A 27,888-nucleotide genomic window follows, 5' to 3' on the forward strand; every position below is an offset into this window, starting at 1 on the left:
AGTACCTTTCTCATTTTGTTGAAGGAGGGACGAGCAATTTCTATTCGGGTCTTCACTTCAATTTCAAACTACCATGTTTTAGTCATGTGCCATCTGCATCCGTGTTGTAAGAAATCGGGAATATAGAAAACTAAACCAAATTTCCGCATTTGTTGCATGATCATTTTTAAATCTAATAGGCAAGTAGGTGATCCGCCTCTAGTGCCTGACACACGACGTTTTGGGTAAAATGCGCATATAGAAAGAAATCCATTGGTGCACAGCAGGGGATCGAACCTGCGACCTCAGGGATGAGAGTCGAACGCTAAAGTATCGCACAATGCTCCAATATACCTATATACACTAGCCTAGTAGCTTACTTTTAACTAATAAACATTTCTAGTCCAAAAACATTTTTAAAGTGCTCGAATAAAATGTTATCCTCACAAGAATTAAATGGCGAATAGATCTGTACTCACAGTCATTCATTAATATCTAACGTTCATTTAAGCTAAGATAGCAATTACTTAGTTATGACTAATTGCTAATTACAATTATCAACAACTTAATGGACCACTATGAGTGGGAAGAAACGAAGCCGGGTGTCGCTAGTAGACCCTTAACGTCAGTTAAGAAGCCGTGTTGTTATTTCAACAGACATGTTAAACACTTGTAATGAACAGTCATGCTGCCGACCTAGTGACTGGAATTCTATCTGCCGTGTTTATTTTAAGAACGGGAAGACTCGTCCTTTAGAATTACGTTGACTATATTATATGCTTCTGTGGTATATTCACCTTTTGCTGGATTATTATTACTTTGGTTTCAGCGTGCGAGTCTCATCCTCATCTCATCATTCTACATAACAATCCGCTCTGAAGAAAAACATCGTGAGGAAACCGGCTTGTCTTAGACCCAAATAGTTGACGGCGTGTGTCACAGGAGGCTGATCACCTTCTTGGCTATTGGATTGACAAATGATCATGAAACACATACAGAAATCTGATACCTAAAAAGGTATCGCCACTGATTTTTTTTTTTTTTTTTTAATTCTTTTCATAAAGTATACAAACAGATGTTATATAAATTATTAGAAAAGGCTGCTAGGCTAAGACTAGTAAGAAAAAAGGAATATTCAATGGATTTCTCTTATTCAGTTAAAAATAGTTAATTTGAAGCTAAATCTGTATTTTCAACATAACTTGTTACATCTTATACTCTAGAATTACGTGGCTATGTAAGTTACATTCAGATTTTGCTGATTTATTACCTATTTTAATTAATTAGGAGTACAAACAGATGTTATATAAATTATTAGAAAAGCGGCTTTATCGATAGATAACATTTTTTCAGGGTTATACTTATTGTTCAGAGGTATTTTTAGCTCAGCCACAGAAATCCGTTGCTACTTATGACTACCGGGAAAAAAACATTAATAAACTTTACGAGTACAAAACAGAAACTTTATTTATTTTACTGTCTTGATGTTTCCATAAATTTTTTTAATAAGAAAAATGTGTTTAGATTTTTTAAAGAAACACTAAAAAACTCACCAAAACCGCTTCTGGGCCCAGCGTCTGAATCGTTTCATTTTCACAACATTCACTTTGACGATCTATTTGTCCATTGTACACTACAGTCCATTTACTAATAAACAACTAGTCTATATAATTGTCATAGGAATAAAATCTACGTCACTTCGCTGACCATCGCCTCAATTGTTTTACGACCTGGAACAAATTAACATTTTTGTTAATAATCTAAATATCGTATGGATAAATTAATAGACAAGATTCTTGAGCTCAAAATCAATTGTAGTGTTGAATATTATTTTCGTTGATAGTTGACTCTTATCCCTGAGGTCGTAGGTTCGATCCCAGTGAACCAACTGACTTTCTCATGCACATTTTAACATTGACTCAAACGGTTAAGAAAAAACATCGTGGCGAAACCGACTTTGCTTAGATGCAAAAAGTTGACGGCGTGTTTCAGGCATAGGAGGAAACTGTTTTAAACTTAAGTAGATATTTAATAGAAAATGCAGTTAATATTGTATTTTGAAATATTCCTTAATCTAATATTAACAACAGCAATAAAGTTTCAGGAATGTATTTTTTTGTTTGGGATAATGTATTTGTTAATTTATCATTTTTTTTATGTGTTAGCCAATTATCTCTATATTTATAAGTAGATAATATTTTTTAACTTTTAAGTTAAGTTTGAATGTGTATTCCGTATTTGGCATTTGTGTATAATTTAATCATTTAGATATTGAATAATAAGTTGCTTTACGAATAACACACAAATAAACAATATAAAAAATTAAACTTGCTTATTTATTTAAAAAAAACATTTTTTTTTATTGGTATCATTGCCTATATTTTGTGCCACAGATATACTATAATACTTAAAGGCTATTTAAACCGATGAAATGAGAAGCTTCAAAATTTATTACATTAATCAAACATATTTCACTGGTCGTAAATATGTGATAAAGGAAGTCATAAGATAAGAAAACAAACGTAAGAGTCATTATGCATGAATATAAATCTGACACCAGCATCCTAAACATTTTTATTTCATATGGGAATGTTATCATCGCTCGTATACAGATAAAATACATTGTGATCTAAGTGTGAACAAAGTACATCAATATTTTGATGTTAAATTTATCTTAGCGATAAAGACAGCTACAGCTATTTACGCCCAGAACATTACTAATTATAAAAAATGCATTTCTAACGTCAGTCATAGAATATGTCTGCTGTCATATTGACAGATGTCAATTTAACTATGTATTATGACTTATTTTATTTATCACGGTTGGAGGTATCTGCAAAGTACAGTACTTCACATACATAATAGAATTTCCTACCCCCATATCAGGATTATAGGATGGTTTTTTTTTTGTTAAACCTGTTCTATTTCGACAGAACAAATAATTATTTGATCAATTTTTTTACAATCTCTTTGGTGATTAAAATATTTAATTTTACATCTATATTTCAAATTCAAATTATTCTAATCTCTAGGAATTAAAAGCTAGTAAATATCGTTATATAGCCTGCGAGAGTAGTGTTTGGACTTCAACCCTAAAGTTGTGCGTTCCACCTCTGGATGTGTATAAACTTTTACAACGTGCTCATTTATTAGTACCCTTTGTGCTATAGGTACTATGACTATGATTTATCAATTTTTAATATTATTTAAATATTTGTTACTGAAATTTGTTTTTACGTAAGACTAACCAAAAAGGCTGTTGATCGATCGATCCATTGACCAAAGTGAATAATGATTTGATTTGGTTAAGTTACATATTATACGACGAAGAAATTAAAAAAAAATTACAAGGTAACAGAAAAACTATTATTTAATCCATTCAATTTTAATTTTATAATAGTGTTCAAAACGTAAGAAACTAACTGGAGTTGCAGAGACAAACTGAGAAACTTATGTTTAATTAAGACTTTAGCGGACTAATGGTAACATTGACTTTGATTTTCACTGAACAAAGAGTAATAATTTTTGTTGAGCATATTACTAAACTAGATATAAATAAAAATCGAATAGCATTTTATTTGAATTAAAAAATCAGCGTCACGGCGCAGACATCTTAAACGACAATTACCCAACATGCGGCAAAGATAATTAATCTAAACTTCATTAGTCCTAAAACAAAAAGCAAATATGGAATTATACAAAGTAGCAATTATTCAACGCTATAACTGCTTTTCCAAACATCGCCGTCCGCGGTCACGTTATCTAAAGAATCAACAGTTACAACATATTACGACACCTCTTACTGTGTCAGTGTGCTAAACTAGATAACTTTATCTATTTGATTAAATATTATACTACGCTAGAAAAGCAGTCATTGCACTTTGCCTTCAAAATAAATTAGGGCATCATTCGCAAAATTTCAAGCATTCGAAGTTCTCAATAGAACTATACTTCTTTTTCTTTTTTTAAATGTTCTGATGTATCTATCAACAGAACTATCGCTATCAACAGAAGGCTCGCAAGTAATGCTGGTTTAAGTAATACATACTACGTTCTTTTCTTAAAGGACTATAAGTCAGATCTGTTCGGAAATACTTGTGTTCAGCGGGTTCCATAAAGTGGTGGTGCTAAAACTGTCGACTGGACGTCGAGGTCATTCGGATGGTGATTATTATTAAGATTCAGAGACTAGAGAACTATATGCCTCCCATATTATGTCAACATGTATTTGATATACAGCTTAGTGGTTATGGTTATAGTGCAGGGACCTCAAATAGTAATAAATTAAATCAGGCTTATTACGTGATGGAAGTGTCATCTGTCATTTGACAGAAGACATGTGTCAGCTGTCAAACTTTGTTTGTTGTTTTTGAAAACGGTCCCTATAACACTGATTAAGAGGTTAAAAATGCTAATTGTTTTAATGAGTTACGTTCTGGACGTTCATTATAATAGCTGTTACAGTACTCTTTATCACTACTAAGATAAATAGAAAATAAATTAGTTTCACACCTGCGCTCTTTGCCCCGTAAAATTAGACACGACAAGATAACACGAAAATTATTTGATTTACAACTTTGGTTGCGAGGTGGTATTTTAATTGGGCTGTACGAAAAATAAGTTCTTTTATATTACAAATCCTCTACACCACTATTGTGCTTATATATAAAAATATTTGTATAAAATCTAAAGTATTTTAAGTACAAAATCATAATCATAAAAAAGTGTAAAGATATTTCTATACATATATTTGTTTATTTGAAATTTTCATTAATACAAAGTATTTTAATTATTTTCTTGTACAACGACTTAGACTTCGAAAAACAGTATATATTCTTATGCCGGCAACACACTTGCGATCCTTCTGGCAATGTGAGTGTCCAAGGGCAGTACCCAGTAATATCATTATTTTAATACAATTTAAATTATTTTTAATTAATTTATCGATAAATATACTTTCTGCATATCTCAGTTTATATTTTACTACCTTTGAACAATGTCAGTTAAACTATTGTGGGCCACCAGTGAAACAGTCCCATGTGTGTGAGCTTTTAGTGGGTAACCTCACACACATAGGACTGTGTCGAAGTAAAAATTCGAAATATGTTCACGTGGGTGTCAGTGGTCTCGGTAATCACCGCTACCAGGAACTGTGAATTACTCTCATAAAGGTATATTGCTTCCTTATACCGTTGATTCATTCATCTATACGATACTCAACAAATTGATTAATTATATACTGTACGTTTATTAAGGTTCGTCTTTATAGGATTTGAAATTTTATACTTTTATTAGTGATATTAAAGATTAATTTTCACGTGTTTAATAAATTTATAAAAAATAAAATGGCTTTACATCTTTTTTAGGTCTAGGCCTCAATTTTCTGTATCTGTTTTCATGATCATTTGTCTATCTAATTGGTAAGTAGGTGACGCAGGGGGCTGCGCCTGACACACGCCGGTTTCCTCACGATCCTTTCCTTTACCGTTTGAGCAATTGTTAAATGCACACAAAGAAAGAAAGTCTGTCTGCCCAGCCGAGGATCGAACTTCAGAGATGAGAGTCGCAGGCTACAGCCACTACGCCACAACTGCTCTAATACTTATAATATCCTAAATATTTTTGTCTGATTTTGATCGTGCAATGAACTATGAATATTGAATATACTTGGTAAAGTTTTGATGCTATAAAAATAGTGTTTGATAAACGTTCAGAACATTGGTGTAGATAAATTTGCGAATGACATATGCTATATTATTTTTATTTCAGTGTCAGTAATAGTAACAGAAAATTGAAACAAATTTAAAAGTGTGGTCCATGTAGCAGTGTACCTTTAACACTATAATTTCTTCGATGAATTGCGATAGTTATTCGTTGATAATATATGATGATAAGTCACCGGTACCATCTACCAGGCGCCTACTTATATCTCTAATTAGCGCCTGTGCACTTGAACCCTACGATCCAAGTGAATTTTTTAAATAATTAAATTCTTAAGATTGATAACATTTTATATTTGTCTTTATAAACTAACACACAATAACCAACAAATCTATGAAAATCAAGTTATGTATACTTTCTAAGTTAATATTAGTATTTGACATTACTAATTTGTCCAGTTGTATGTTATGAACACATAAATCAAAATTCAACATTTGCCAACCAAATTACCTTCAACAGTTAAGGCAGTTAAAAAGTCCAAAAAGTGAACTCCAATCCAAAAAGATCAATCTCCTCAATTTATATAAAGCATTCCATTAGTTCATTTGAACGACATAAAATTCCCAGTCCAATTTAACAGACCTTTCACCATTATAGGTGGTCTGAATACTAGTTATTTGATAAAGTTTTATTATCCAAAAACACGGCCCATTTTACTCTGTTCCATTAATTTGATGTAAATAGTGTCGAATACGTTATTAACGATAATCTCCATATATAATTTATAGCTTAGTAAAACAAAATGAAATAAATAAATCAGTATTACAACCTTTAGGTCTAGGTGAGGCCTAGGTGATTTCTGTATCTGTTTCATGATCAGTTGTCAATGTAATAGACAGGTGCCTGACCCAATTCGTCAACTGTTTCGGTTAAGGCAAGCCGATTTCCTCAATATGTTTTCTTTCACCGTTTGAGCGAATATTAAATGCGCACATAGGTACACATAGGAAAGTTCATTGGTGCACAGCTGGCATCGAACCTACGACCTCAAGGATAAGAGTCGCACGCTGAAGTTACTTGGCCATAGCTGGTCCAACCCAACAAAATAATATATCGTATCTGCAGTTATACGTAATCTGCAGTTAAAGTATTTCTTTTAGGTTTAAAATTTAAACCTACGCCAATGACTATCTAATATTATTTAATTAAGATTGAATCATACTAATCGTTTTATGTCAGTAATTAATCTCAAGAGACAATACATTGTCGTACAATAGCTCAATCAGTACATTCGAAATCAAATTAAAAAACGTACAATCAAGAAGAAAGGTGTCCTTCAAATCCCACTTGATTTAATGAAGTTTTGATAAGCACTTGAAAAGCTGGACTGTACACACATAAAGGACAAACGGAGAAAGCTCAGTAGACACAAAGCCAAAATTAAGAGCTTTCGAAGTAAACTACAATAGGTCATTTTAAGTTTTTGTATGCTGTCTGCAATTTGATGTATTCACGTGATTAACATACACAAATGTTACCTTAGGTGATGTTTAGTTTAAACAGAGTATTTTTTGACAAATAATAAATGTTTGTTCAAGCCGTACTCGAATTAGCATGAACTTAGGGCCCAATTATCGCCTGTTAGCGAGCTTCCAGTAAGGGCACCAACCTCTAACCCCAGGCTTCGATACAGTGACCCACTTAATTCTGTTTGAACAAAATTGTATCGATACTGTACTGGTCAAACTTTAAATCGTTAAAACGGCCTTATTATGGGATAATCGTGGAGAATTGTTATTAGTAATGATAGTTTCCATTCTAGGTTACCATGGTAACGAATACGACTATATAGTATAATATGTTAGTTTGTATTTCAAGTTAAAAATGAATTTATTGATTTCTCGAATATCACATGTTACAAGGAGGACTATCAGATACTTATGAAAATATGTTGTAAAAGTAGTATTTAGGGCACTGTTACCTTTTATAGCTTCTGACTGGATCTATCATGATTGGATGAACTTTCTAAATTAAAATAAATAAATTAGTGGCGCTTTTTCAGGTTTGATCCCTCAGATTACTGTATACATATTGGTCAGTCTAATAGACAAGAAGGTTCAGCCTTCTGTGCTTGACACATGCCATCGACTTTTTGGGTATATGGCAAGTTTTCTCGCAATGTAATCTTTCACCGTTAGAGCAAATATTAAATGCGCACATAGACACTCATTGGTGTACAACCAGGGATCGAACCTACGAGCATAAGCAAGAGAATCACGCTGAAGTTAGTAGCTTCTAGCTAGCGAATCAAAATAATATCAAAGTTACATAACATATTCCAAAGGTTCAACAATGAAGTATAGACAATAAATATTTATGAGCGAAAACTTTCGATTTTGTATTTGTAACTTCAAAAAACCCATTGATTTAGAAAGTGTATCGCAATATGATACTTTGATACTTAAGAAAATTGCTAAACAAGTTGCGGTTAAACTTTTACCTAAACCGCGAGAAAAGGGAACGTGAGGGTACTTTTATATGACATGCGGTTAACCGCGCGCGTAGTGATAGCAGATACACTGCGTTTTAGCAATATCGCTTTCAACATAACTGGGCATACACATTTTACTGCTGGATTGTTTAGAAGCCTCTAGAATTGTGTATAGAAAGGAAGAGAACTGCGATGATCAAGCGTGGTCGTCGTAAGAATCATCAATGATACATGTGTGCATAGACAAAAACAAATAATAATAACTATTTTTGTTATTATTATTTCTAAACAAAACACTTTCAAATTATACGGTATATGTTAAAATTTGTAAACTGTGATTTATTGATATATTTTTTTTTATAGCACACGGAAAAGAGGCTCTGATGTTAAGTCATATCGATAATGCACACGCAAATTGCCAGAAGGCTCGCAAGTATGTTGCCGACCCTTGGGTCCTCTCAAGAGTGCTCGCGAGTCCTAAAAAATACCAAGTCGAATTGGTTGGTTGGTGTAAAAATGTGAAACAGTTCACAGCAGTTGAATGAACACATCCTTTTTATTATTTAAATGAGCGTTTGAAGTTTTGGCTGCCGATGTCCCTCGGGTAGATACTTCGGGAACTACGTCTCGCTAAATAAAACACTTTGAATATTCTAGTTAGAATATTTATTTATTAACAAAGCAGTGTTGTATGTTATGTCTAGTAGCTTCAGAGTGCGACTCACAACCCTTAGGTCGTAGGTTCGATAACCGTGCATTACTGGACTTTCTTTCAATGTGCGCTTTTAATATTTAATTGAACGGTGAAGGAGAATGACGTGAGGGAACCGACTTGCCTACCCGAAACAATTGATGGCGTGTGTCAGGCACAGAAGGCTGCCACTTGTCTATAAGATTGACAAATGATCATGTAGCAGATACAGAAATCTGAGGCTCAGAACTAACAACGGTTTTAGCGCGACTAATTATTTTTTTTATTTATTTATTAACACTTTGTTGCAGTAAAATAGAAATACAATGACACATAAAATAATTAAATGAATACGACAACTAGCGTCCTTATAGAAATTTCGAGGGTAAAAATAATTTGAAAAGAATCATAATGAAACTACATAAGACAAAGTTAATTACACAGAACTGTCGAACAAAACAAACATATGTAATATTTTCCAAGCCAATATAATTCTGCTCAAATGGAAATTACCTCATCAGATATTAGGAACATTAAGTGGGTGTATCGAAACCAATATCACATTATGGTACCTTCTGGAAACTGGTGAAGTGAACGTCCTAAGCACCGTTAACCATACAAGATAAGTCCGGTTTGTAATAACTATGTATTCAATGATGATATAAACTAAATAGCATGCAAAATGTCCGATATAAATAATCACTATGACTGTTATGGTTGGCACCATCTACATAATAATTTAGTTATCTGCTGCACTGTTTTTTATAACACCATTTTATTAAAGTAAAGTAAGTTTCTGTTATTGTGTACTATTTTTTCACTCACGCACTAAATATTAACGTACACAAACACTTATTCACTAGCTCAAATGGTTTTGTCCTTTTCAATCTTCTCAGGCCCGTGATGCCAAGAAGTTAAATAGCCCCAACATTCACGTGATGGTGGACGACTAATAATGTGTTATTTTATTCCAAAACAAGAATTGGAAGAGGAAAGAGATCAAAGGTCAATTCCACACACGTACCTGTGCGAAAAGATAAACATGATAATGAAAGGCGAAATATCGTATGTATCAAAATGATTGATAACACAGTACATCGATAGACTATACAATTAGCCTGGCTACTTGAGAGTTGATGGGTCAACAGGCGACAACGATTGCCACTATTGGACATAATTATATAACAGAACACCCGTGATTTCAGGGGGTCAATGACCTGCGGACTTATCACGTACGCTGGTGTCTTGTAATGAAATCCTCTGTACCCTCGAATTTCAATCATAGCTGGTAATAGAAAGGATAATAATAGCATTTTTTACTTTTGATTGATCAATATTTAGCATAAAATATGTGAGGTGACTTCTTGTGGATTCCTTAATAAAACAGTCGATTTAACTTAAATAGACGAGATAGAAGATTAACGAGCAGTGTTGGCCTAGTGGCTTCAGCGTGCGACTCTCATTCCTGAGGTCGTAGGTTCGATCCCGGGCTGTGCAGCAATGGACTTTCTTTCTATGTGCGCATTTAACATTTACTCGAACGGTAAAGGAAAACATCGTGTACCGACATGTCTAGACCCGAAAAAAAAATGTCGACGACGTGTGTCAGGCACTGGAGGCTGATCACCTACTTGCCCTTTAGATTTAAAAATGATCATGAAACAGATTCAAAAATCTGAGGCCAAGGCCTAAAATAGGTTGTAGCGCCACTGATTTAATTATTTTAACTTAAATATTCCACCTACGGTGATAAACTCAAATACTACCGAACTGTTTTAACCAATACATGTAATAAATAAAAATGGTTGAAAGGGTCGCATAAATTCTTGGTAAAAACTCGAATTCCGAACATGACACAATCAATGTTATTTCAATTAACTATTTTAATAAATAATATAAACGTTTAAAATAAAAAAATTGGGCTTTAAACTGTATTTGTTGCAGCAAAATCTTTATTATTATATTCTCAACATTGTTTTTTTATAGAAATCATATTGTATTGCCAACGCACTTCTCAATTAACACGGAATTTGAACTCATACCGACAAACACGTCATTGACATAAAAGTCGTATTAATTTCTGACACATTGTTGGGATTAAAGTGATTCTAAAACTAAGTGTCAAATCTCTTAATCACGACTACATTGAAAGCCTATTAGATAGTTTCTAAGATTACAAAATGTTTAAATAACATATCAAAATCTGACATTCAGTCATTAGTATAATTATTAATTAGTTTATAAATATAAGTTCAGTGATTATGATTTTCTCATTTCACTATTAATTTCACAAAAGACTTTTTAATTAACTGACGAATTATCCTATCTGTCAAAAGCCATTTGACACAAACCCAAACCCGTCCTGGATATTTCAGAGCAAATATCTTAGTTAGAACTATTACTGTGCCTCCTGTTCATAGCCAGCATAAGGGGTTTTAGTGGGTAAGAGTCCATAGTACACTTCCCGCTTTAAAAAAAATTACTTTTTTATCTATATTTGTGTATCCGCGGATGTACAAAGAAAAAGCACGCACGTCACCAACCAGATTTATTGATAATTCAAAACCTATTTTGCCCTCAAAGCCTTAAATAACGTGGTATCAATGAAAACAACGTTGTTCCAAAATGCTTTTAAAATTTTCTCACATGACACGATATGAACACTCTAATGGCTTCTTAAATTTAGTGTCTCTTCAAATAAAGTGAAAGTTAGGTCACAAAAGTTCAAAGATTTGAACCGATTTTCTCGGGAAACGTTCGACGTGTTTGAATTCGATTGCAATAACAATTTTACATTGTTACTTCCTGTCCTAAATTATACAGTTACTTTGTTGGGATTATAATTACTAAGAAACAATTTACACTGAGATATTCATTTTTCTTCTTTAAGCATGAGATTATCATTATTAATTAAATTTAAAATAGATTACATAGGAGATAATCTGTAGTCCATACACAAGACGCTGTCAACGTTTTCTTTTTCCTTCACCGTTCGCGTAAATGTGCACATAGAAAGTAAGTCCATTAATGTATGGGATCTGGGATCGAACCTACGACCTCAGGAATGAGAGGCACGCTGAAGCCACTAGGCCACACACTACTCTGGCTTTGTAATGTGGCTTTTTCCAAACAATTATTATGCCAGAGGGAATTACAACTTTATGTTTTAAAAAATACCATTGTATTATGAAGTAAATCAATTTTATAATTTTTAATATCAGTTATCTAACCCAATTTATATTACGATATTTTTTTTAAAGCTACCCACGATTTAGCGGAGAAATAATCAATAAAAGCGTAGATAAGTCAATTATGGAATTTAACAAGCCTGCGCTAGCGCCGTGCTTGATGTTATCTCATCAAGATGATGAGAACCGACGGCAAGATTCGTCATACTTTATCAAATCTTGTCACATTCCTATTATTCCGTTGAAATATTAATGTAGTTAATTCTGTAGTGTTTTTCATCATAATTACGAAACAAAACAGCACAATTTATTTGTTTTTTTTTTCGTTGTTTAATTATGTTTTTTTCTACATGTTTAGGTACTGGCTAGCAGCTATCCGGATTGTGAGGCATGGACTATTAAAGAAGATACAAAAAAACGCCTCGAAACTTTTGAAATGTGGTGTTACTCATTCTTTGCATCAGCTGGATCCAAATAGTGATAAGAGAGAGTCCTTTAGATCGGAAGGATCGGGAAGACACAAAAGTTCCTGCAAGCTTAAAATACAAATCGACAATTCCAGTTGGTAACAGCCAAGCAAAGTAATAAAGTGAGACCTTATGCAGATGATAATTTTTGAACTATATATCTATGTATTTAGTTATTTTGGCCCCTGTGTAATGTTCTTTGTTAGGACTAACTGTTTAAAAGCGATTAGATCCTTAAAATTATTCCATTGACCTCGTACGAACATGAATTACCTGCATACTTAGCCAATGTTTCCAGAATTAGCTAACTATAACACATTTTGATATTTTCGACCACCAAAGAGGATGTAAGGAAATATTTGAATAGGTGGAAAGACTGAGTTTCTTTAGCAGTTTCGTTTTTTCTTTAAAATGTTAAGTATTAATTTTTGTTTGTTAAATGTTAAATTTCATTTGTATTTTCGTCTTTTAATGTACTTATTTGTTTCATAATATGAAATATATATATATATTATGTAATGTTTATCAATGTAATCTGTTTTGGCTTTGTATATTGCCTAATTATTTTGTTTTATAATTAATTAATAATATGCATTTTAGCTGTAAGATAATAAACTTGTATAACATTCATGTGTCAGTTTTATATCTTTAATAAATTATACCATATACTTTACCATTAGATACTTTACCCTTGGTTACAAAGTATCTAATTTTCAACGTTGAGTTTGAATTAATTCACAAATAAATTAGGATAATTTTTAATTGTTATTTAAGTTCCTGGACTTTCAGTTCCCATAGATCCAAGTACCTGTGTTCAGGGTGTGTGGGGGCAATGAAGCTGGTGGCTGAACCACGTTTGTTTTCTGCTCCAGGTCGTGCCATGTCCCGCCAGAAGCAATTAAAATCAGATTGTGGAGAAAATATTTAAAAAATCTGCCCGTTCATTTTTTCTTTTGTCAGTTACGTACGCAAAGATCTTAAACAGGGTTCTAACTCAGTACCAATAGCTTACTTGGCTAACGTGGTTAATCATTAAATAAACATATGATTGACCACTGACGGTTCCGGTCTTATTAATTTGCATTAGTTTGTCCAAAATCAATGTCAATGTAAATAAACTTTAACAGCTTGTTACATTAATCGCGGATGAGAACTACCAGTAAATATATAGAGTTGTTAATTCGATTTTTAATTTTAATTTACCGTCCCTAAATAGTACAATGAAAAAATCTGTCAGAGTTGTCAATATGTCATTAAGATAAATGGATGAAGAGGTAACGCGTTTCCCGGTTGTCATTGTGTTCCCATTCGCCGTTATCATGAGGACATTTTTGGAGTAGTTGGCACCTGACTGACGAGAGACGCCAAACCAACCAGATCTAAGTTTAAGCAAATAAAGTCCTTTTTTAGTAAAGATGGGACACTCTCCTAGCTTCTAGGCCACAGATCTGCCCGATCATGGACTACTATGTCCCCTATATATGTATAAAAAGTTATATTAATACAGCTACTCAATTTAGTAATATAAAGGGTTATAAGCACTGTTTGTTTATATGATAGTACCAAATTTTTGATACTAAATATAGAGTAACGTTTTTGAAACGGAAACAAATATAACTGTCAAAATGATTACCAAAATGTCAAATAATGATGAGTGCCCGAAGTCACAGACAAACATGTAATATTTATATAGATTTTTGGTAATATAAATATCCATTAATAAAAAGAACCCTAGTTAAGTTATACAAATAGTTTATATAAAAAAGAAATACCAAAATCCCTTTAATAGACTTTAGAAATTAAATATGTTGTAACATCTCTTAAAATTAAGAATGTCAATAAAACAGAGTGGTTTGCTTTGAGCCGGTTCTCAGTGAACACTCGATAAACCTCAATCGATTAAATGCCCCATTTGGTAGCAACTCTAAGTCTATCATTCATAATAAATTATTAATGGGAAGAACATTAAAAAAGGAATTACATATTCCAATGTGGAACAGATACTTGGTAATGAAAACTCGCATACAAAATAACAAAGAGAAAGCAGACATTGACCACACATTCGCGAGACCTCTGACATTGAGTGTGTCTATTGGCGCCAGTATTATTTTAATTCAGCCCCCTGTTATATAAAAAAAAACATATGTGTGTACTTAAGCAGAATTTGTACTTCGTTGGCGTAACAAGGGCATCGTTTTTTCATCTTTTTAAACATTTTATCTTTCGCCATATGTTATGTTTGTAGGTAAAATAACTGACCAATACAAAAATTTACTCCTATAATTTTCCCCTAACGTGCCAAAAGACCTTAAGAAGACCTTCAAAAAACTAAAATTATGACAATAGCTGATTTCAGAGTTTTCTTTTATGTGACGGCGTGCGCGTTAAAAGAATAACTTTAATAATAAAAATTAAACCAGACATTTTTTTTAATTTTGAAGTCAATATAATGGCTGTTCTAGGTACATAATTTACACCTATGAATCAATTGCTATTTGTGTTAGTTTTATCAATTTTTTCTGAACATTTTACTGGTTTATACGTTCAATTGTCAACATTTCGGTATTACTATGCATACCCAATTGATTTAATGCACAGAATACATCTAATTTTTATATGCAATTTTGTTAACTCGAAAACTCTATCCGATCGGATAACATAAGTACCCGATGCAATTTTTTTAAGTTTGATAAAAATACTATACATGAATATTTAAATATAGTTGAAATACTTGAAATTGCATGTAATAAATAGAATAATCTAAAGTGACGTGCGGCGTGGTCGCAGCTTGCCATTAGTTCACCGGTATCGGATTCACTTCCTGACTGGACCGCTGTATTAGTGACGCTCTTCGATTATTTCAATAGGGATTCTGTGGTTATTGCTATTAATAGAATGGAAATGAGTAAATTTGACATAACAAAACGCGGGTGCTTGCTGTCATGTTAACCTTTGTTTACATGAGAGCATAGTACTAAAAAAATTTTATTATATTATTTAATAAATTTTTATTTGATTTTAAATACAAAGATAGTTGAGAAAAATAAAAATACTTCTCTTAAAACTAGATTTCTGTTTCATTGACGTTATAGAACACGGGTCAAAGTCACTAACAAAACAAATTTTCCGTGAGTCCATATTTTGGAATGATAATAATAATACAAATCTAAAACATAAATTATATAGAACATGAGACAGTACAATGAAATTCCCAATATTAAGAAACGTAACCAATTAATAATTTATATTATTTTCTTGATAATTGAAATTGAGGAAATGACCAAATATATTATATTATTAATCCTTTTGTTAAGTATCTGCACGGTAAATAGTTGTTTTAATTTATATTACATTTAAAATCAGCATTACTAATCAAATATTTTTTTTGTTTTTGTATTACAAATAATATTGCTTTTTCGCTCTTTATTTTATTACCAATATAAATTTGTTATGTGGTAGCGCTTTAAACAATGTTTCTTGTTTGTTTTTGGTGTTATCTGTACTTTCCTTTTAATTAAAAAAAATAACTTTAGACACATTAGCCATATATTAAAACAATAAGGTTTATTATACTCTCTTAAGCACCATCATATCCATATTACGATCCGTCAAATAACCTTTCGTTATTCGAAAATTGGAACCGGCTAGCCCAGTATGGCAGCGAAATATCCAATGCTCTATAATCTATATGTTTGACCTGCCATAGAGCTTTATTAGTCTACAAATAACTGGCTGTTTTTGAATATATATGGACAATTTAAATCGTAACAGTTTTATATCCGTAAGTTAGAAATAGGAACCGGCCATTAAACCATGCTGCACTTGTCGATCGTTGACACCTCAGTTTATCTTTCACTGATAAGCTAATTATACGTTATGAAATTCAGTTAGTGGGAAACATTTTCATAAAAGATATCAATAAACCCATTAGCCGTACTCATAGTTGTTGATTAAGTTAAGGAAATTAAATATTTTATCATACAGGCTAATAAAGTTATAAACATGTCGTTAATAAAATATTAAAATGCTGAATCTTTGTTTTCGTTAATTAAATTAATAATAATTTTTAACGTAACTTTAACTTTGAAAATATTACATCTAAATTAACCAAATTTATTGCACTAGACCCGTACTATTCGTTCAAAAATAAGTATTCAAACACTCACTTACCTTAGCATAATTTAATAAAACCAACAAAAACACAACACAGTATAAGAAAATGTTATGAAAAATTATTCCCGTTTTTTCTCTACCGCGTGAAGCGCTTGCGTCTAACAACAAACAGCTTTCGACTGTTTGAAAAGGGCCTAGTACAACTTGCCGACTCGTGGAAAGTAAAAATGTTATAGTAAAAGTATAACGTCTGGACAATTAGATAACTTATAATTCAAATGCTTTATAGATTTATACTCCAAAGTACTGACGCTTATAAAGAATAAATTAAAACAATTTGAATTGGTAGGATTGTACTTATATATTGGCTTAATTTTTTGAACTTTTTAGATTAAGACATTTTAGTAAAATAAAAAAAAAAAGAATAATAGGAAACAAATGTGTATAAAGACTGTCACATCGGTTGACTTGAAAGTCAATTTAAATAACTTTTAAAAAGGAAGCTTGTAAAAGGAATGTATTTTGATATATAATAAGTAATTATTAAAAAAGTGTGATAATCAATTGTAAATAAAACACAGTAACTTTATCTATTGTCAACTATTTTCTTAAAAATAAAATATATTATAATACTTCAAATTATCGTTACACATTAATAACTATATTATATTATATAGTCTGTGTGACTGAACCAGAGAACATGCGAAAATAAAGTACTCATTGAATTAACTTTTTTTTTATTATACTTCAAAGTTTTTCTTCCAAGGCTTATTGTATATGTACTTCATGATTATATTCAGTACAATCTCAGAAAACAATTTCTTATAAGAGTTATCCTTTAATCCACAGATTCAATAACACGGGACCGAAGTGATTTATTGCGGATAATCTAAAAACAATGATGGCAACATTTTCTTGTTGAAAATCGTCTGATGTTCCCGCAGGAGAGTATTTTCCAATTAGTCACGGAATATTGCCATTTGTATATATTCTGTTCCGTGATGTACTTTTTTGTAATAATTATATTAGATATTTTACAAAAACAAACCTTATTGATAATAAAAGGTTATTAGATATATTTTTATGTATTATGTTATTTGTTTTGAATTGTATATAATAACAATAATATAGTATCATTGATAAGTAACCAATAGATAAATATATAAATATATATAAATTTTTTGAACTTATATAACTTTTGGCACTTGGTAACTTTTGGACATGCTGATAATAAATAATTACACACATACGATATTATTTCTAGTTCAGGCTTTTAGATCTGTGTGCCCCTTTTTGGCAAAGGCTTCCTAATCTTACCATTGCACTCTCTGTCCCACCTGCAGTTTCGTTACTTTGGTCAATCCACCTTCTAAGTTGTCTCTTTCGTTAATTGTACCTTGGATATCAGCTGATAACTTTCTTGCCTAAGTTATTTTTTTTAATTATAATTAGACACTTGCATGCATTCGATTGAGGTTTTGTAACGTACATATTATAACTATAGATATTTTTAGTTTACTAACTTCAAACAAAATACATTTTAAAAGATGTTATTTACTATTAGATTAACACTTTTCTCTCCATAAAGATCTATAAATAAACTTGAATTTAGCTAGTACTAATAAAACTATCAAATAAAACCATACAGTGTTCAAAGGTTTGGAATTTTCATCGCTTCCCGCTCCAATTTAAATTCCCAACCTCTGGGTAATATCGACTAGGATTTATCGATACTACCCAGGCCTAGTTGACAAGATTGGACCACACAGGCACACCACTAGCCCACCCCTAGAGAAGGCAAGTCTGTAATCTCTATTAGTTTCTTATTAAGATATTAACCAGTCGCAAATGGTATATTGATTGTAGACACAACTGGGTTTATGACAGTAAGATGACCGTATAATTATTTTGTCGTTCGTTTAGTTCGGAACACCTTGGTGGGAATTATGTTTAAACAAGGCTTCTGGGTTTGTATAATAATTTGTGTAATAATCATTTGATTTATACATTTCCTAATAGGTAGTAGGATTTTATAAGTAATACCTTGTAGACAAAATTATTTCGACCCCAAAATTAGTAATCGAAGGTGGCATTAAATACATACATTAATTTGTTGCTTTGTCGTCCTGGCTACTTTGATTTCAAATATCTCTTATCAATTACGAATCTTATTCATTATTGTAAATGTTATATGGGAGAAAAATAAATTATTATTGAAGTGAAACTTCTTTAGAATCGTTGTGATTTCAAACCGGATGCAACGGAAAAGCGACAGTAAAAAGAGACAGAAACATTAATTCATATGATTTAACGTGGGAGAAAATGAGATAGATAAACTTCTTTCGAATCGTCGTGATTTCAAACCGGATGCCGCGGTAAAGAGAGACAGAAACATCAATTCATCATATGATTTAACGTGGGAAAAAATGAGATAGGAGGCATTATACAGCCTCTATTTACTGCCGCTTTTTTTTTTGATCGAATTTCAAACTTTCGTTGTTTTAGTTTTTGTCAAATTAAAGATTTATATTAAACTTATAAATTAAAATGTATAATTAAAATATACTGTTTTTAAAGAACACACACATTTAGATAGTGGAAAATGATTAATTTATATTTGTTTTTGAAGGTTTCACTTCTACCATGTGTGAATTGCACAAATGTTTTTGAAGTGAAACTTCTTTAGAATCGTTGTGATTTCAAACCCGATGCAACGGAAAAGCGACAGTAAAAAGAGACAGAAACATTAATTCATATGATTTAACGTGGGAGAAAATGAGATAGATAAACTTCTTTCGAATCGTCGTGATTTCAAACCGGATGCAGCGGTAAAGAGAGACAGAAACATCAATTCATCATATGATTTAACGTGGGAGAAAATGAGATAGGAGGCATTATACAGCCTCTATTTACTGCCGCTTTTTTTTTGATCGAATTTCAAACTTTCGTTGTTTTAGTTTTTGTCAAATTAAAGATTTATATTAAACTTATAAATTAAAATGTATAATTAAAATATACTGTTTTTAAAGAACACACACATTTAGATAGTGGAAAATGATTAATTTATATTTGTTTTTGAAGGTTTCACTTCTACCATGTGTGAATTGCACAAATGTTTTTTATTATTATATCTCCTATTTGGATAGGAATGCCAAATTTTACTTCTACTACTTCTAATACATTTATTCCTATATTATTTTATATTAATCCGCAAATTACGTCTGAGTTAGCTGCAGGCTGTGGTGTTACTGATAAATATTGATTATTAAATATGAGTGTGAAGAGCAAAGAGATTGCATTCTATCCGTCGCCAAAAACGGGTTGTCTTCTTAGGGTTTGGTTATTGGGATGCAGATAGGAGATCGATCGACTATGACGGTCTGATCTTAAACCACAATCTCACATTGAATATAATCTGAGATTGTGGATCAATTATTGGGTTCGGGCCTTAGTGCGACTCTCATCCCTTGAAATCCCTTTGAAAAACGACGGAAATTCCTTAACAGTTGTGTGTGTATATATATGTGTAAAATTTGTATTTATCAGATTTTTCCAATGATTTTGTTCGGAGTATCAGATGTTAGAGGTTCAGACTGCTATTAATTTAAAAATAGATAGTTAATATAATTAAAATAGCTAAATAATTATTGTTGAGCCGTGTTCGCTTAGTGGTTTCAACGTGCGGCTGTCATCTCTGAGGTAGTAGGTTCGATCCCCGACCACCAATAGACTCTTTCTATGAGCGCTTTTAATATTCCCTCGAACGGTAGACGAAAACATCGTGAGGAAACCGACTTGCCTTAGACCCAAAATAAAAGAATTTCATACAATATATTAGTAATTTAATTACTAGTAATTATTTGGAAAAATTTTCTCGACGAAAAAATTCCGATTAGACTTTAAATTATATTGATGGTTAATAATCATTCGAAGTATTTTATTAGCTTGTTATCGTATGGGTGTTATGGAGACAAATGAGCTACGCCTTGATTTAAGCCCGCAGGTAAGAATTAATTACGCTTAATAAGAAGGCGGGACAACACTACCGAACACACGAACAAGCGGTACCTTTTAGTATAATTAATCTTATGAATTTGAATCTCTGTGCATCTATAGAGTTATTTTTAATATGTACATTATTACTTTCAATAGATACGTTGTTTTTAACACAATTTCGGTATCTATTAATCTGAAATATTTTTTTTTGCTTTATTTAGTCAATTCAGTGGTTTTTCCAGCATGTATAAAATAATTTATAAATTCATTTGTAAGTTGCCGTAGAAGCAATCGGTTATAAATGTTCTTTCGCACAAATAACTAAAGTATAGTAGTAAAAATATTTTTAACAACTCCGTGTGACTACTGAGCTATGTGGCGCCATCTATTGATGAGTAGCTAAGTTATAATTCCAATAAGCCAGATTATTTTATTTACAACACTCGAATTTATAATATTGTTAACTTACGTAGTAATAATAATAATAATTAGTTTTAGCGCACCACCACTATGTGGAACCAGCTGCACCCTGAAGTATTTCCGAATCACTTCGACATAGGTTCCTTGAAAAAAAGAGCAAACAAATTCATTCATTTAAAAGGACTCCAACGCACTCTAGAAGCCTTCTGGCATTCTGGAGCTAAAAGGACTAGTCAGTCTTAAGTATCCTTGCCTATTTTATTATGATATCGGCATGTCGAGTTCTTGGAAAATAGCACAGAAATTTGACATTATCTCAGAGATTTAACCTACCTTTGAACAACCAACTAGATTTTTGTAGATTTAATAAACAGAACACTAATACGAGTCACTATAATTTATAGTATTTCATAAATAATCATGCTTACAATTAATTAAGATGGCATAGAATATTCTTAGGCATTGAAAAGTATTCAATTACATTAAAGTATACTAATACAGTGTAACATTTTTAAAAATCACGCATAATTTTCTTATAATATTTTAATTGTTTTTAGGACATATTATATACATCAAAACAACAATTGATATTCGCCACACCCATACCGACTCATAACCAATTGAGAATAGTATAACATTGCGATTTCAACACTTCCCAATTATGATAATCTGCCGAATTTATCTTCATATTTCTCAAGACCTCCTAATCTAAGCTGTCAATTACACGGAGATAGCAGATCGAATTCTCAAACCTTATCTGCCTCTCGACTTTAGTACTACGGTGTTCATGTGATCATAAGCTGGGTCTAAGAAATCGGAAGGTCTACTTTGTGAATATGGACCGGCCCAGTACAAGTCAACAATCTATACAGAAGGTGGAGATGTTCGAAGTGCGAGAGCACGTGCCCTACCAGGCGGAGGTGACCAGGGCACCAGCAGCATATGACGAAGAGAGTGGGGAACTGTATGAGTCCTCCTGGAAGTCGGCGTGGAGTGCGATATGCCAGCTCGTGAATCTTTTGCAGCATATGCAGATTGCTATTGTGGTGTTCTCGGTTTGGCGGTACGCTTTGACTTCGCAGGCAGATGGATCGATCACGAATTTGCAGCTGCATATCGTGTTCGCTGGTACAGGTGTATGTATTTAAGGATTTAACCATACTTATTCTAAAGAGTTTTTGTTCAACAAGACAAAAATTTTTTTGTATGAGTTATTATTATTTAAATAAATCAGTGGCGCTGCAACCTTTTCAGGTCTGGAACACAGAATTATCTGTTTCATGATCAATTGTCCATCTAATAGGTAAGTAGGTGATCAGCCTCCTGTACCTAACACACGACGTCGACTTTTAAGGTCTGAGGAAAGCCTTGCAATGTTTTCTTCACCGATCTAGCGAATGAAAAATGAGCGTATGGAAAGAAAGTCCATTAGTGCACAGCCGGGGATTTAACCTACGACCCCAGAGAAGAGCTGAACGTTAAAAACACCAGGCAAACACTGATCAACAATAATTATTTAGCTATCTTAGTTATATTATTATAAACTATCTATTGTTTAATTAATATCAGTCTGATCCTCTAACATCTGATACCCCGAACAAAATCATTGGAAAGATCTGATAAATACAAATTTTACACTTATACAGCTGTTAATGAATTTCTGTCGTTTTTTCAAAGAACTGTTCCCTTCCAGTATCAACTATTTCTGGTAGAATCAATACTTACTCTTCATAAGCATAACACATGGTCATCCCAACTGAGCATGGACAGTAAAAGAATCGTGCATGGGTGTTTTCAAATCCTAGGAGCGTTGTTTGTTCTCGCTGGAACATTCCTCGGACTCTCTCAAGTAAACATGCAGATCAGTTCGGCACACGCCATTTGCGGTAAGAATAAGTGTACATTTATTTTACGAAAATCATTAGTGTTTGTGACTTATTCATAATATTAAGGCGGTATTCATAATCAAAGATTAGAATGGTTCCTAAAATACCGATGAAGTATCAGTATCAGAGCTCATACTATGGGTTCCGTTGCTAGGAATCGGATCAGAAATCGGAATCGAAATGAGAACCTATAAAAATATATATATTGATGGTGTTGGTGATGATGATATACTGAATAAAAAAATTAAAAATAAAATATATTTATTATGAAACCTAAGATACAGGTTTACTTATTCCACGTCATTAAATTTGAATCTTTGAATTTGAAAAAAAGCCGGCGTAAAATAACTCTTGTTACTCTTTTAAAAAATACAAATCATCAAACAATACTTATTTTAAAACAAATAAAAATCTAAAAGCACTCTTTATTATTTTATTCTTTCGTATTATCAAATTGTGTTTACGTTGGGAGAAATGATAACTTTAGTAAAAGCTAGTGTAGGGTATTAAGTATACTGTGTAATATAACACTACAGGTTTAGAATTTCATTATAACTCAAAAGTTTAAAAAGATTTCTTTTAAATATTTATTGGTACAAATAAAATCATTTCCTAAAACGCGGTCATACATCCCATGGTGGTTTCTCAAAATTTTTATACATAGATAAGAATGTCCCAATTTAAACTGTAAGTAAAAGTTTTTGTGTCAGTACTAAAAAACTATAAACTGAAACTAACACTACAGGGACCGTTTTATCTATATCCGATAGTAATCTCTGACATGTGATTGCTATAAAATATCTAGTTCTCTCAATTTCAAAACTATGCCAAAATTTAGAATTATTTATTTTCGTCAGCATGGTTTTGCTTGTCATTTTCCAAATTTCGTCTGCAAAAAAAAAACTTGGACATCGTAAAGTTAAGTCTAGGTGGCATGGAAATCGATAAGTTCTATGTTATATGTATTTAGAACACGTGTTTCGTAACAGTACAATTAAACAGTGTGAATAAATAGATATACATTTTGATTTCAAAATGATTTGAACAAAATCATATTTATCGTTAATCACTACTGCATTTTAGTATTTTTTTTTCCATAGGCCAAAGAAGTATAACTTCTAACGCGTGTACATAAGTACACACACTCTTTTTGTAACATTTAAGTTTACCATAACTGTCATGTATTTAAGAAAAAAATAGCTTGTAAACGCATTATATATGATGTGGTAAACTATAATAAATAACAATGTATTTGTTTTACAGGAGTTGTAGCTCTCGCGTTTACAATGTTGAGCTTTGTATCAGGAATCATCGCGTTATTCTCCTCCAAGGTTCGTCTCCTTCTGAAAAGTAATCCGGTGAAGATATTTCACGTCGCCGTTGGAATGTTTGCATTGAGTATGGGCCTAATTACTATGATCTTAGGGTTTAATAGTGTGAGGTTTAGTACAACTCAGGGGCCTTTGGCCACAGCCCTCATCACCTTTGTTGTGATAACGTTGGTATACACTCTGGTGCAACCCATTGTAGACCTGATAGCAACCACCAGAAAGACGCTATGACTATTCGAAGTCGACGGCTCGAGTGACGGCGACAGTAGAGCCTAGCTTTTACATTTTTTTAATTGTTAAAAGGAAAAAATAATAAAAAATACTTAATAGGTTAAGTTATGTTAAGTCATAAAAATTTTATTCGTAACTAAACAATGTTACATATAATAATTTAATTTAAAATACGCGGGTTTTGTTCATTCATTCGCTTATTACGATTTGGAACGGTTTTGGTTTGTAAGAAATGTAAAAATTTTAAAGGTATATCATTGATGTTATGGATTTTAAGGATCCACAGTCGATAAATAACGTTATCGTACAGACGGCAAAGTTAAACAGTCAACACAATTTATTTATTAGTTTATTCCATAATGTCTAAATAACGAACATCTGTTTTTTAAGATTTTATATCGTAGTCTAAAGACATATAATTATCTTTGACACAAAAAAACAAAAAAGAATAGGTATTTATACGTATAAGGTGCATACATATAGTATATGCATATATGCACGATAGTACCGTGTTGGTTGTTGATTAAAACAACTGTTATAATTATGGTAGTAACTATTGTAGTAATTGTATAGATACCTATTTTATGATTTTCAAGAAGAGCGATCTAGTTTTATTTTTCTATGTTGACTAAGTTCAAAACAAATTGTGCCTGTGAAACTTATTAGAAAACGGATTATAATTTATTGTTTTAGTATGGTTCTTTAAATGTGAATCGTTACTTGTATTGTTATTAATATATAATAATATTAAGTAGTTAAGTGAATGTGTTGGGAATAGATTTTAATAAAATGTATTTTTTAATCGTGACTTATTTATTTATGTTATCAGACCAAAATAGTAACAATAGTCAGTTATCGTCAACTATTATCATTTAGTTCTTTAATTTAATATGCAAATAAAAAATATATGTTTTAAGGATAATCACATTTACATAAATAAAATTATTTTTTAGTTGGTATAAAAACCAAGAGGCTAAATATAGATTAGTTAAAACCACAGGTTTAATAAATTATTTTTTTATAATATATATTAAAATATTATGTTCGTGATATTATAATTATTAATCTTTGCTTAACTTACTGTTTGCTTAAGCACTGCTCTATACAGCCATTAAGCGCAAGTTCGTTTTCAATATTTTTCATGCCATCTTCTGAAACATTTTAAAAACATATCCTTTATCAGTTGGCTAATATTATATTCATTTAAATATTGTGTACTAGATGGCGGTAGTCTGATACACGCAATATTTATAGCCTGTGAAACGATATTAATTTGTATTATAGTCTTTACTTAGCATATACTCTTTTGCTTTTGATAATCAAATTTTTAGTCTGTAAATTTGGTGAAAAATTTCGAATTGTCATCGTCCGGCAAACAATAATTTTAAGTTTCCTAACTTTTTCTAAACTGAATAAAATATAGTTCTATAAGAAGTGCCAGTTGCAGTAAATATTAATTATGGTAAGGTTTTTTGATAATTCTTGCAAATAAAATTCATCGGTAAAATGCTATAATCGTCGACACTAGGTTAGCGACTTTTTGCTTGGTCATTTTTTAAGCTTGATTTAAATATTATTAAAATATTAACTATTTTATGGCTTCTTATTACAGGCTCGTCGTTATGATACTCGCACTACTATATTTTCGCCGGAAGGTAAGTCTTCAAAATATTAAATATAAGTACTAGTAAAAATAGCTGTTACTACATAATTTTTATGTTTCAGGGCGCCTTTACCAGGTTGAGTATGCTATGGAAGCTATCAGTCATGCTGGAACTTCTCTTGGCATCCTAGCTACTGATGGTATCCTCTTAGCAGCAGAGAGAAGAAATACTAACAAACTTCTTGATGAAGTATTCTTTTCTGAAAAGATCTATAAGCTTAATGAAGATATGGTGTGTTCAGTTGCTGGTATAACATCTGATGCAAATGTGTTGACAAATGAGCTAAGACTGATAGCTCAAAGATATCTACTACAGTATGGTGAATCTATTCCCTGCGAACAACTAGTATCATGGCTTTGTGATGTAAAACAAGCATACACTCAATATGGAGGTAATTCATATAATACAGTTTTTATTATCAGCTAAAACTGTCTCCATAGGCTATGCCTAAGTTGTAAATGTCTTGTAAATATAAACTCTACTTTAACAATAGTAAGATAAGTGATTATAAATTAAACTTGTAAAATTATGTTGTGAATGCTATAATGATCACAACAGTCTGTTGGCTACTACAGAATAAATAAATTGTAACAATGATTTGAATAACTAAATATTACGCCATATAAAAAAAAATTAATGCCTTATATTAATGCCGCCTGTTTCTTTTAGGTAAAAGACCATTTGGTGTATCTATTCTATACATGGGTTGGGATAAGCATTATGGCTATCAGTTATATCAGTCAGACCCCAGTGGTAACTATGGTGGCTGGAAAGCAACATGTATAGGCAACAACAGTGCTGTACGTAGTAATTGATAACCCTTTATTTTTTATATCATAACTTGACTCCAACAATCAAAATAAAGTAGGTCTAATTTGACTTGATAAAACTCAAATGAAACTTATTTTAATGGAAACATACATTGATATTTTATTTACTAGAGTATTTAAATTGAGACTGACTTATTATACATTGGAATACAGGTATGATTTAATGATAGTTTTATATACTTTAAAATGAATTTTTAGGCTGCTGTGTCAAGTCTTAAACAAGAGTACAAGGAGAATGAAACAACCCTTGCCGAAGCTCAAGCACTTGCTGTCAAAGTCCTAAGCAAAACACTTGATATGACAAAATTGACACCTGAAAAAGGTATTTTTATGTTTTTTTAATTGAAATTAACTGTCTGCAATCAAAAAAAACCTTAAATATTTGTGCTGTCTTAATTTCCTTTTCCTGAATTAGTACACATTTCTCTGACATTTATATTCAATCAAATGCATTGCGTTTAGTGCAGATTATTTGACATCAATTTTGTCTAGTTTTGATAAAATTGATGTGTATGAAAAAGAAAATACTAAGATTACAAAATCATTTCTATTTTCAGTTGAAATGGCCACTCTCACACGTAAAGATGACAAAACCATAATCAGAATTTTATCAAGCACTGAAGTGGAAAAACTTATTTCCAATTTTGAAAAGAGCGAAGCTGAGGCTGAAGCTGCGAAGAAGCAAGCCCCAAAATCATAATTTTTTTAATTACATTTGTCTCAATAAATATTTTTAAAACATATATGTATATGCAGTTTTTTTAGTAGTTTTTAATAAGTTACTAACACTAACTACTACTTAGGATTCACGAAGCTGTTTGTAAACGCGCTCGCGGTGGTTTCGGTCCCGCAGCCTTTGTAGAATACAGATATTTAGGTACAGTTATTAATAACCGCCCGTATTGCAATAATCAACCGCCAAGTTTGCTGGCGATAATCA

The 27,888-nt window shown here is 31.8% G+C and overlaps 3 protein-coding genes across 3 annotated transcripts in view; 2 read left to right on the forward strand and 1 right to left on the reverse strand.

The window, feature by feature from the left end:
- Positions 1-16,754, reverse strand: part of LOC110991546 (thrombospondin type-1 domain-containing protein 4) — a 70,520-nt gene extending 53,766 nt beyond the window's left edge. Inside the window, exons 1-2 of the mRNA XM_022256921.2 lie at positions 16,648-16,754; positions 1,533-1,709 (exon numbers count right to left, since the gene is read on the reverse strand). Coding sequence (XP_022112613.2) covers positions 1,533-1,570 — 38 coding nt within the window. The 5' untranslated portion in view covers positions 1,571-1,709; positions 16,648-16,754. The remainder of the gene's footprint in view (positions 1-1,532; positions 1,710-16,647) is intronic.
- Positions 16,755-21,745: 4,991 nt separating this feature from the next.
- LOC110991514 lies at positions 21,746-24,853 on the forward strand. Its single transcript, XM_022256886.2, has 3 exons — positions 21,746-22,142; positions 22,700-22,892; positions 24,156-24,853. The coding sequence occupies exons 1-3, from the start codon at positions 21,843-21,845 to the stop codon at positions 24,452-24,454; spliced, it is 792 nt and encodes a 263-aa protein (XP_022112578.2). The 5' UTR covers positions 21,746-21,842; the 3' UTR covers positions 24,455-24,853.
- Positions 24,854-25,774: 921 nt separating this feature from the next.
- On the forward strand, positions 25,775-27,691 carry LOC110991501 (proteasome subunit alpha type-4). The gene is made up of 6 exons (XM_022256869.2): positions 25,775-25,916; positions 26,067-26,109; positions 26,180-26,509; positions 26,788-26,918; positions 27,147-27,270; positions 27,506-27,691. The coding sequence occupies exons 1-6, from the start codon at positions 25,914-25,916 to the stop codon at positions 27,646-27,648; spliced, it is 774 nt and encodes a 257-aa protein (XP_022112561.1). The 5' UTR covers positions 25,775-25,913; the 3' UTR covers positions 27,649-27,691.
- The last annotated feature ends 197 nt before the right edge of the window (positions 27,692-27,888 follow it).

Source organism: Pieris rapae, chromosome 3 (genome assembly GCF_905147795.1).
Source record: "Pieris rapae chromosome 3, ilPieRapa1.1, whole genome shotgun sequence".
In the NCBI taxonomy this organism is placed as follows: Eukaryota; Metazoa; Arthropoda; class Insecta; order Lepidoptera; family Pieridae; genus Pieris; species Pieris rapae.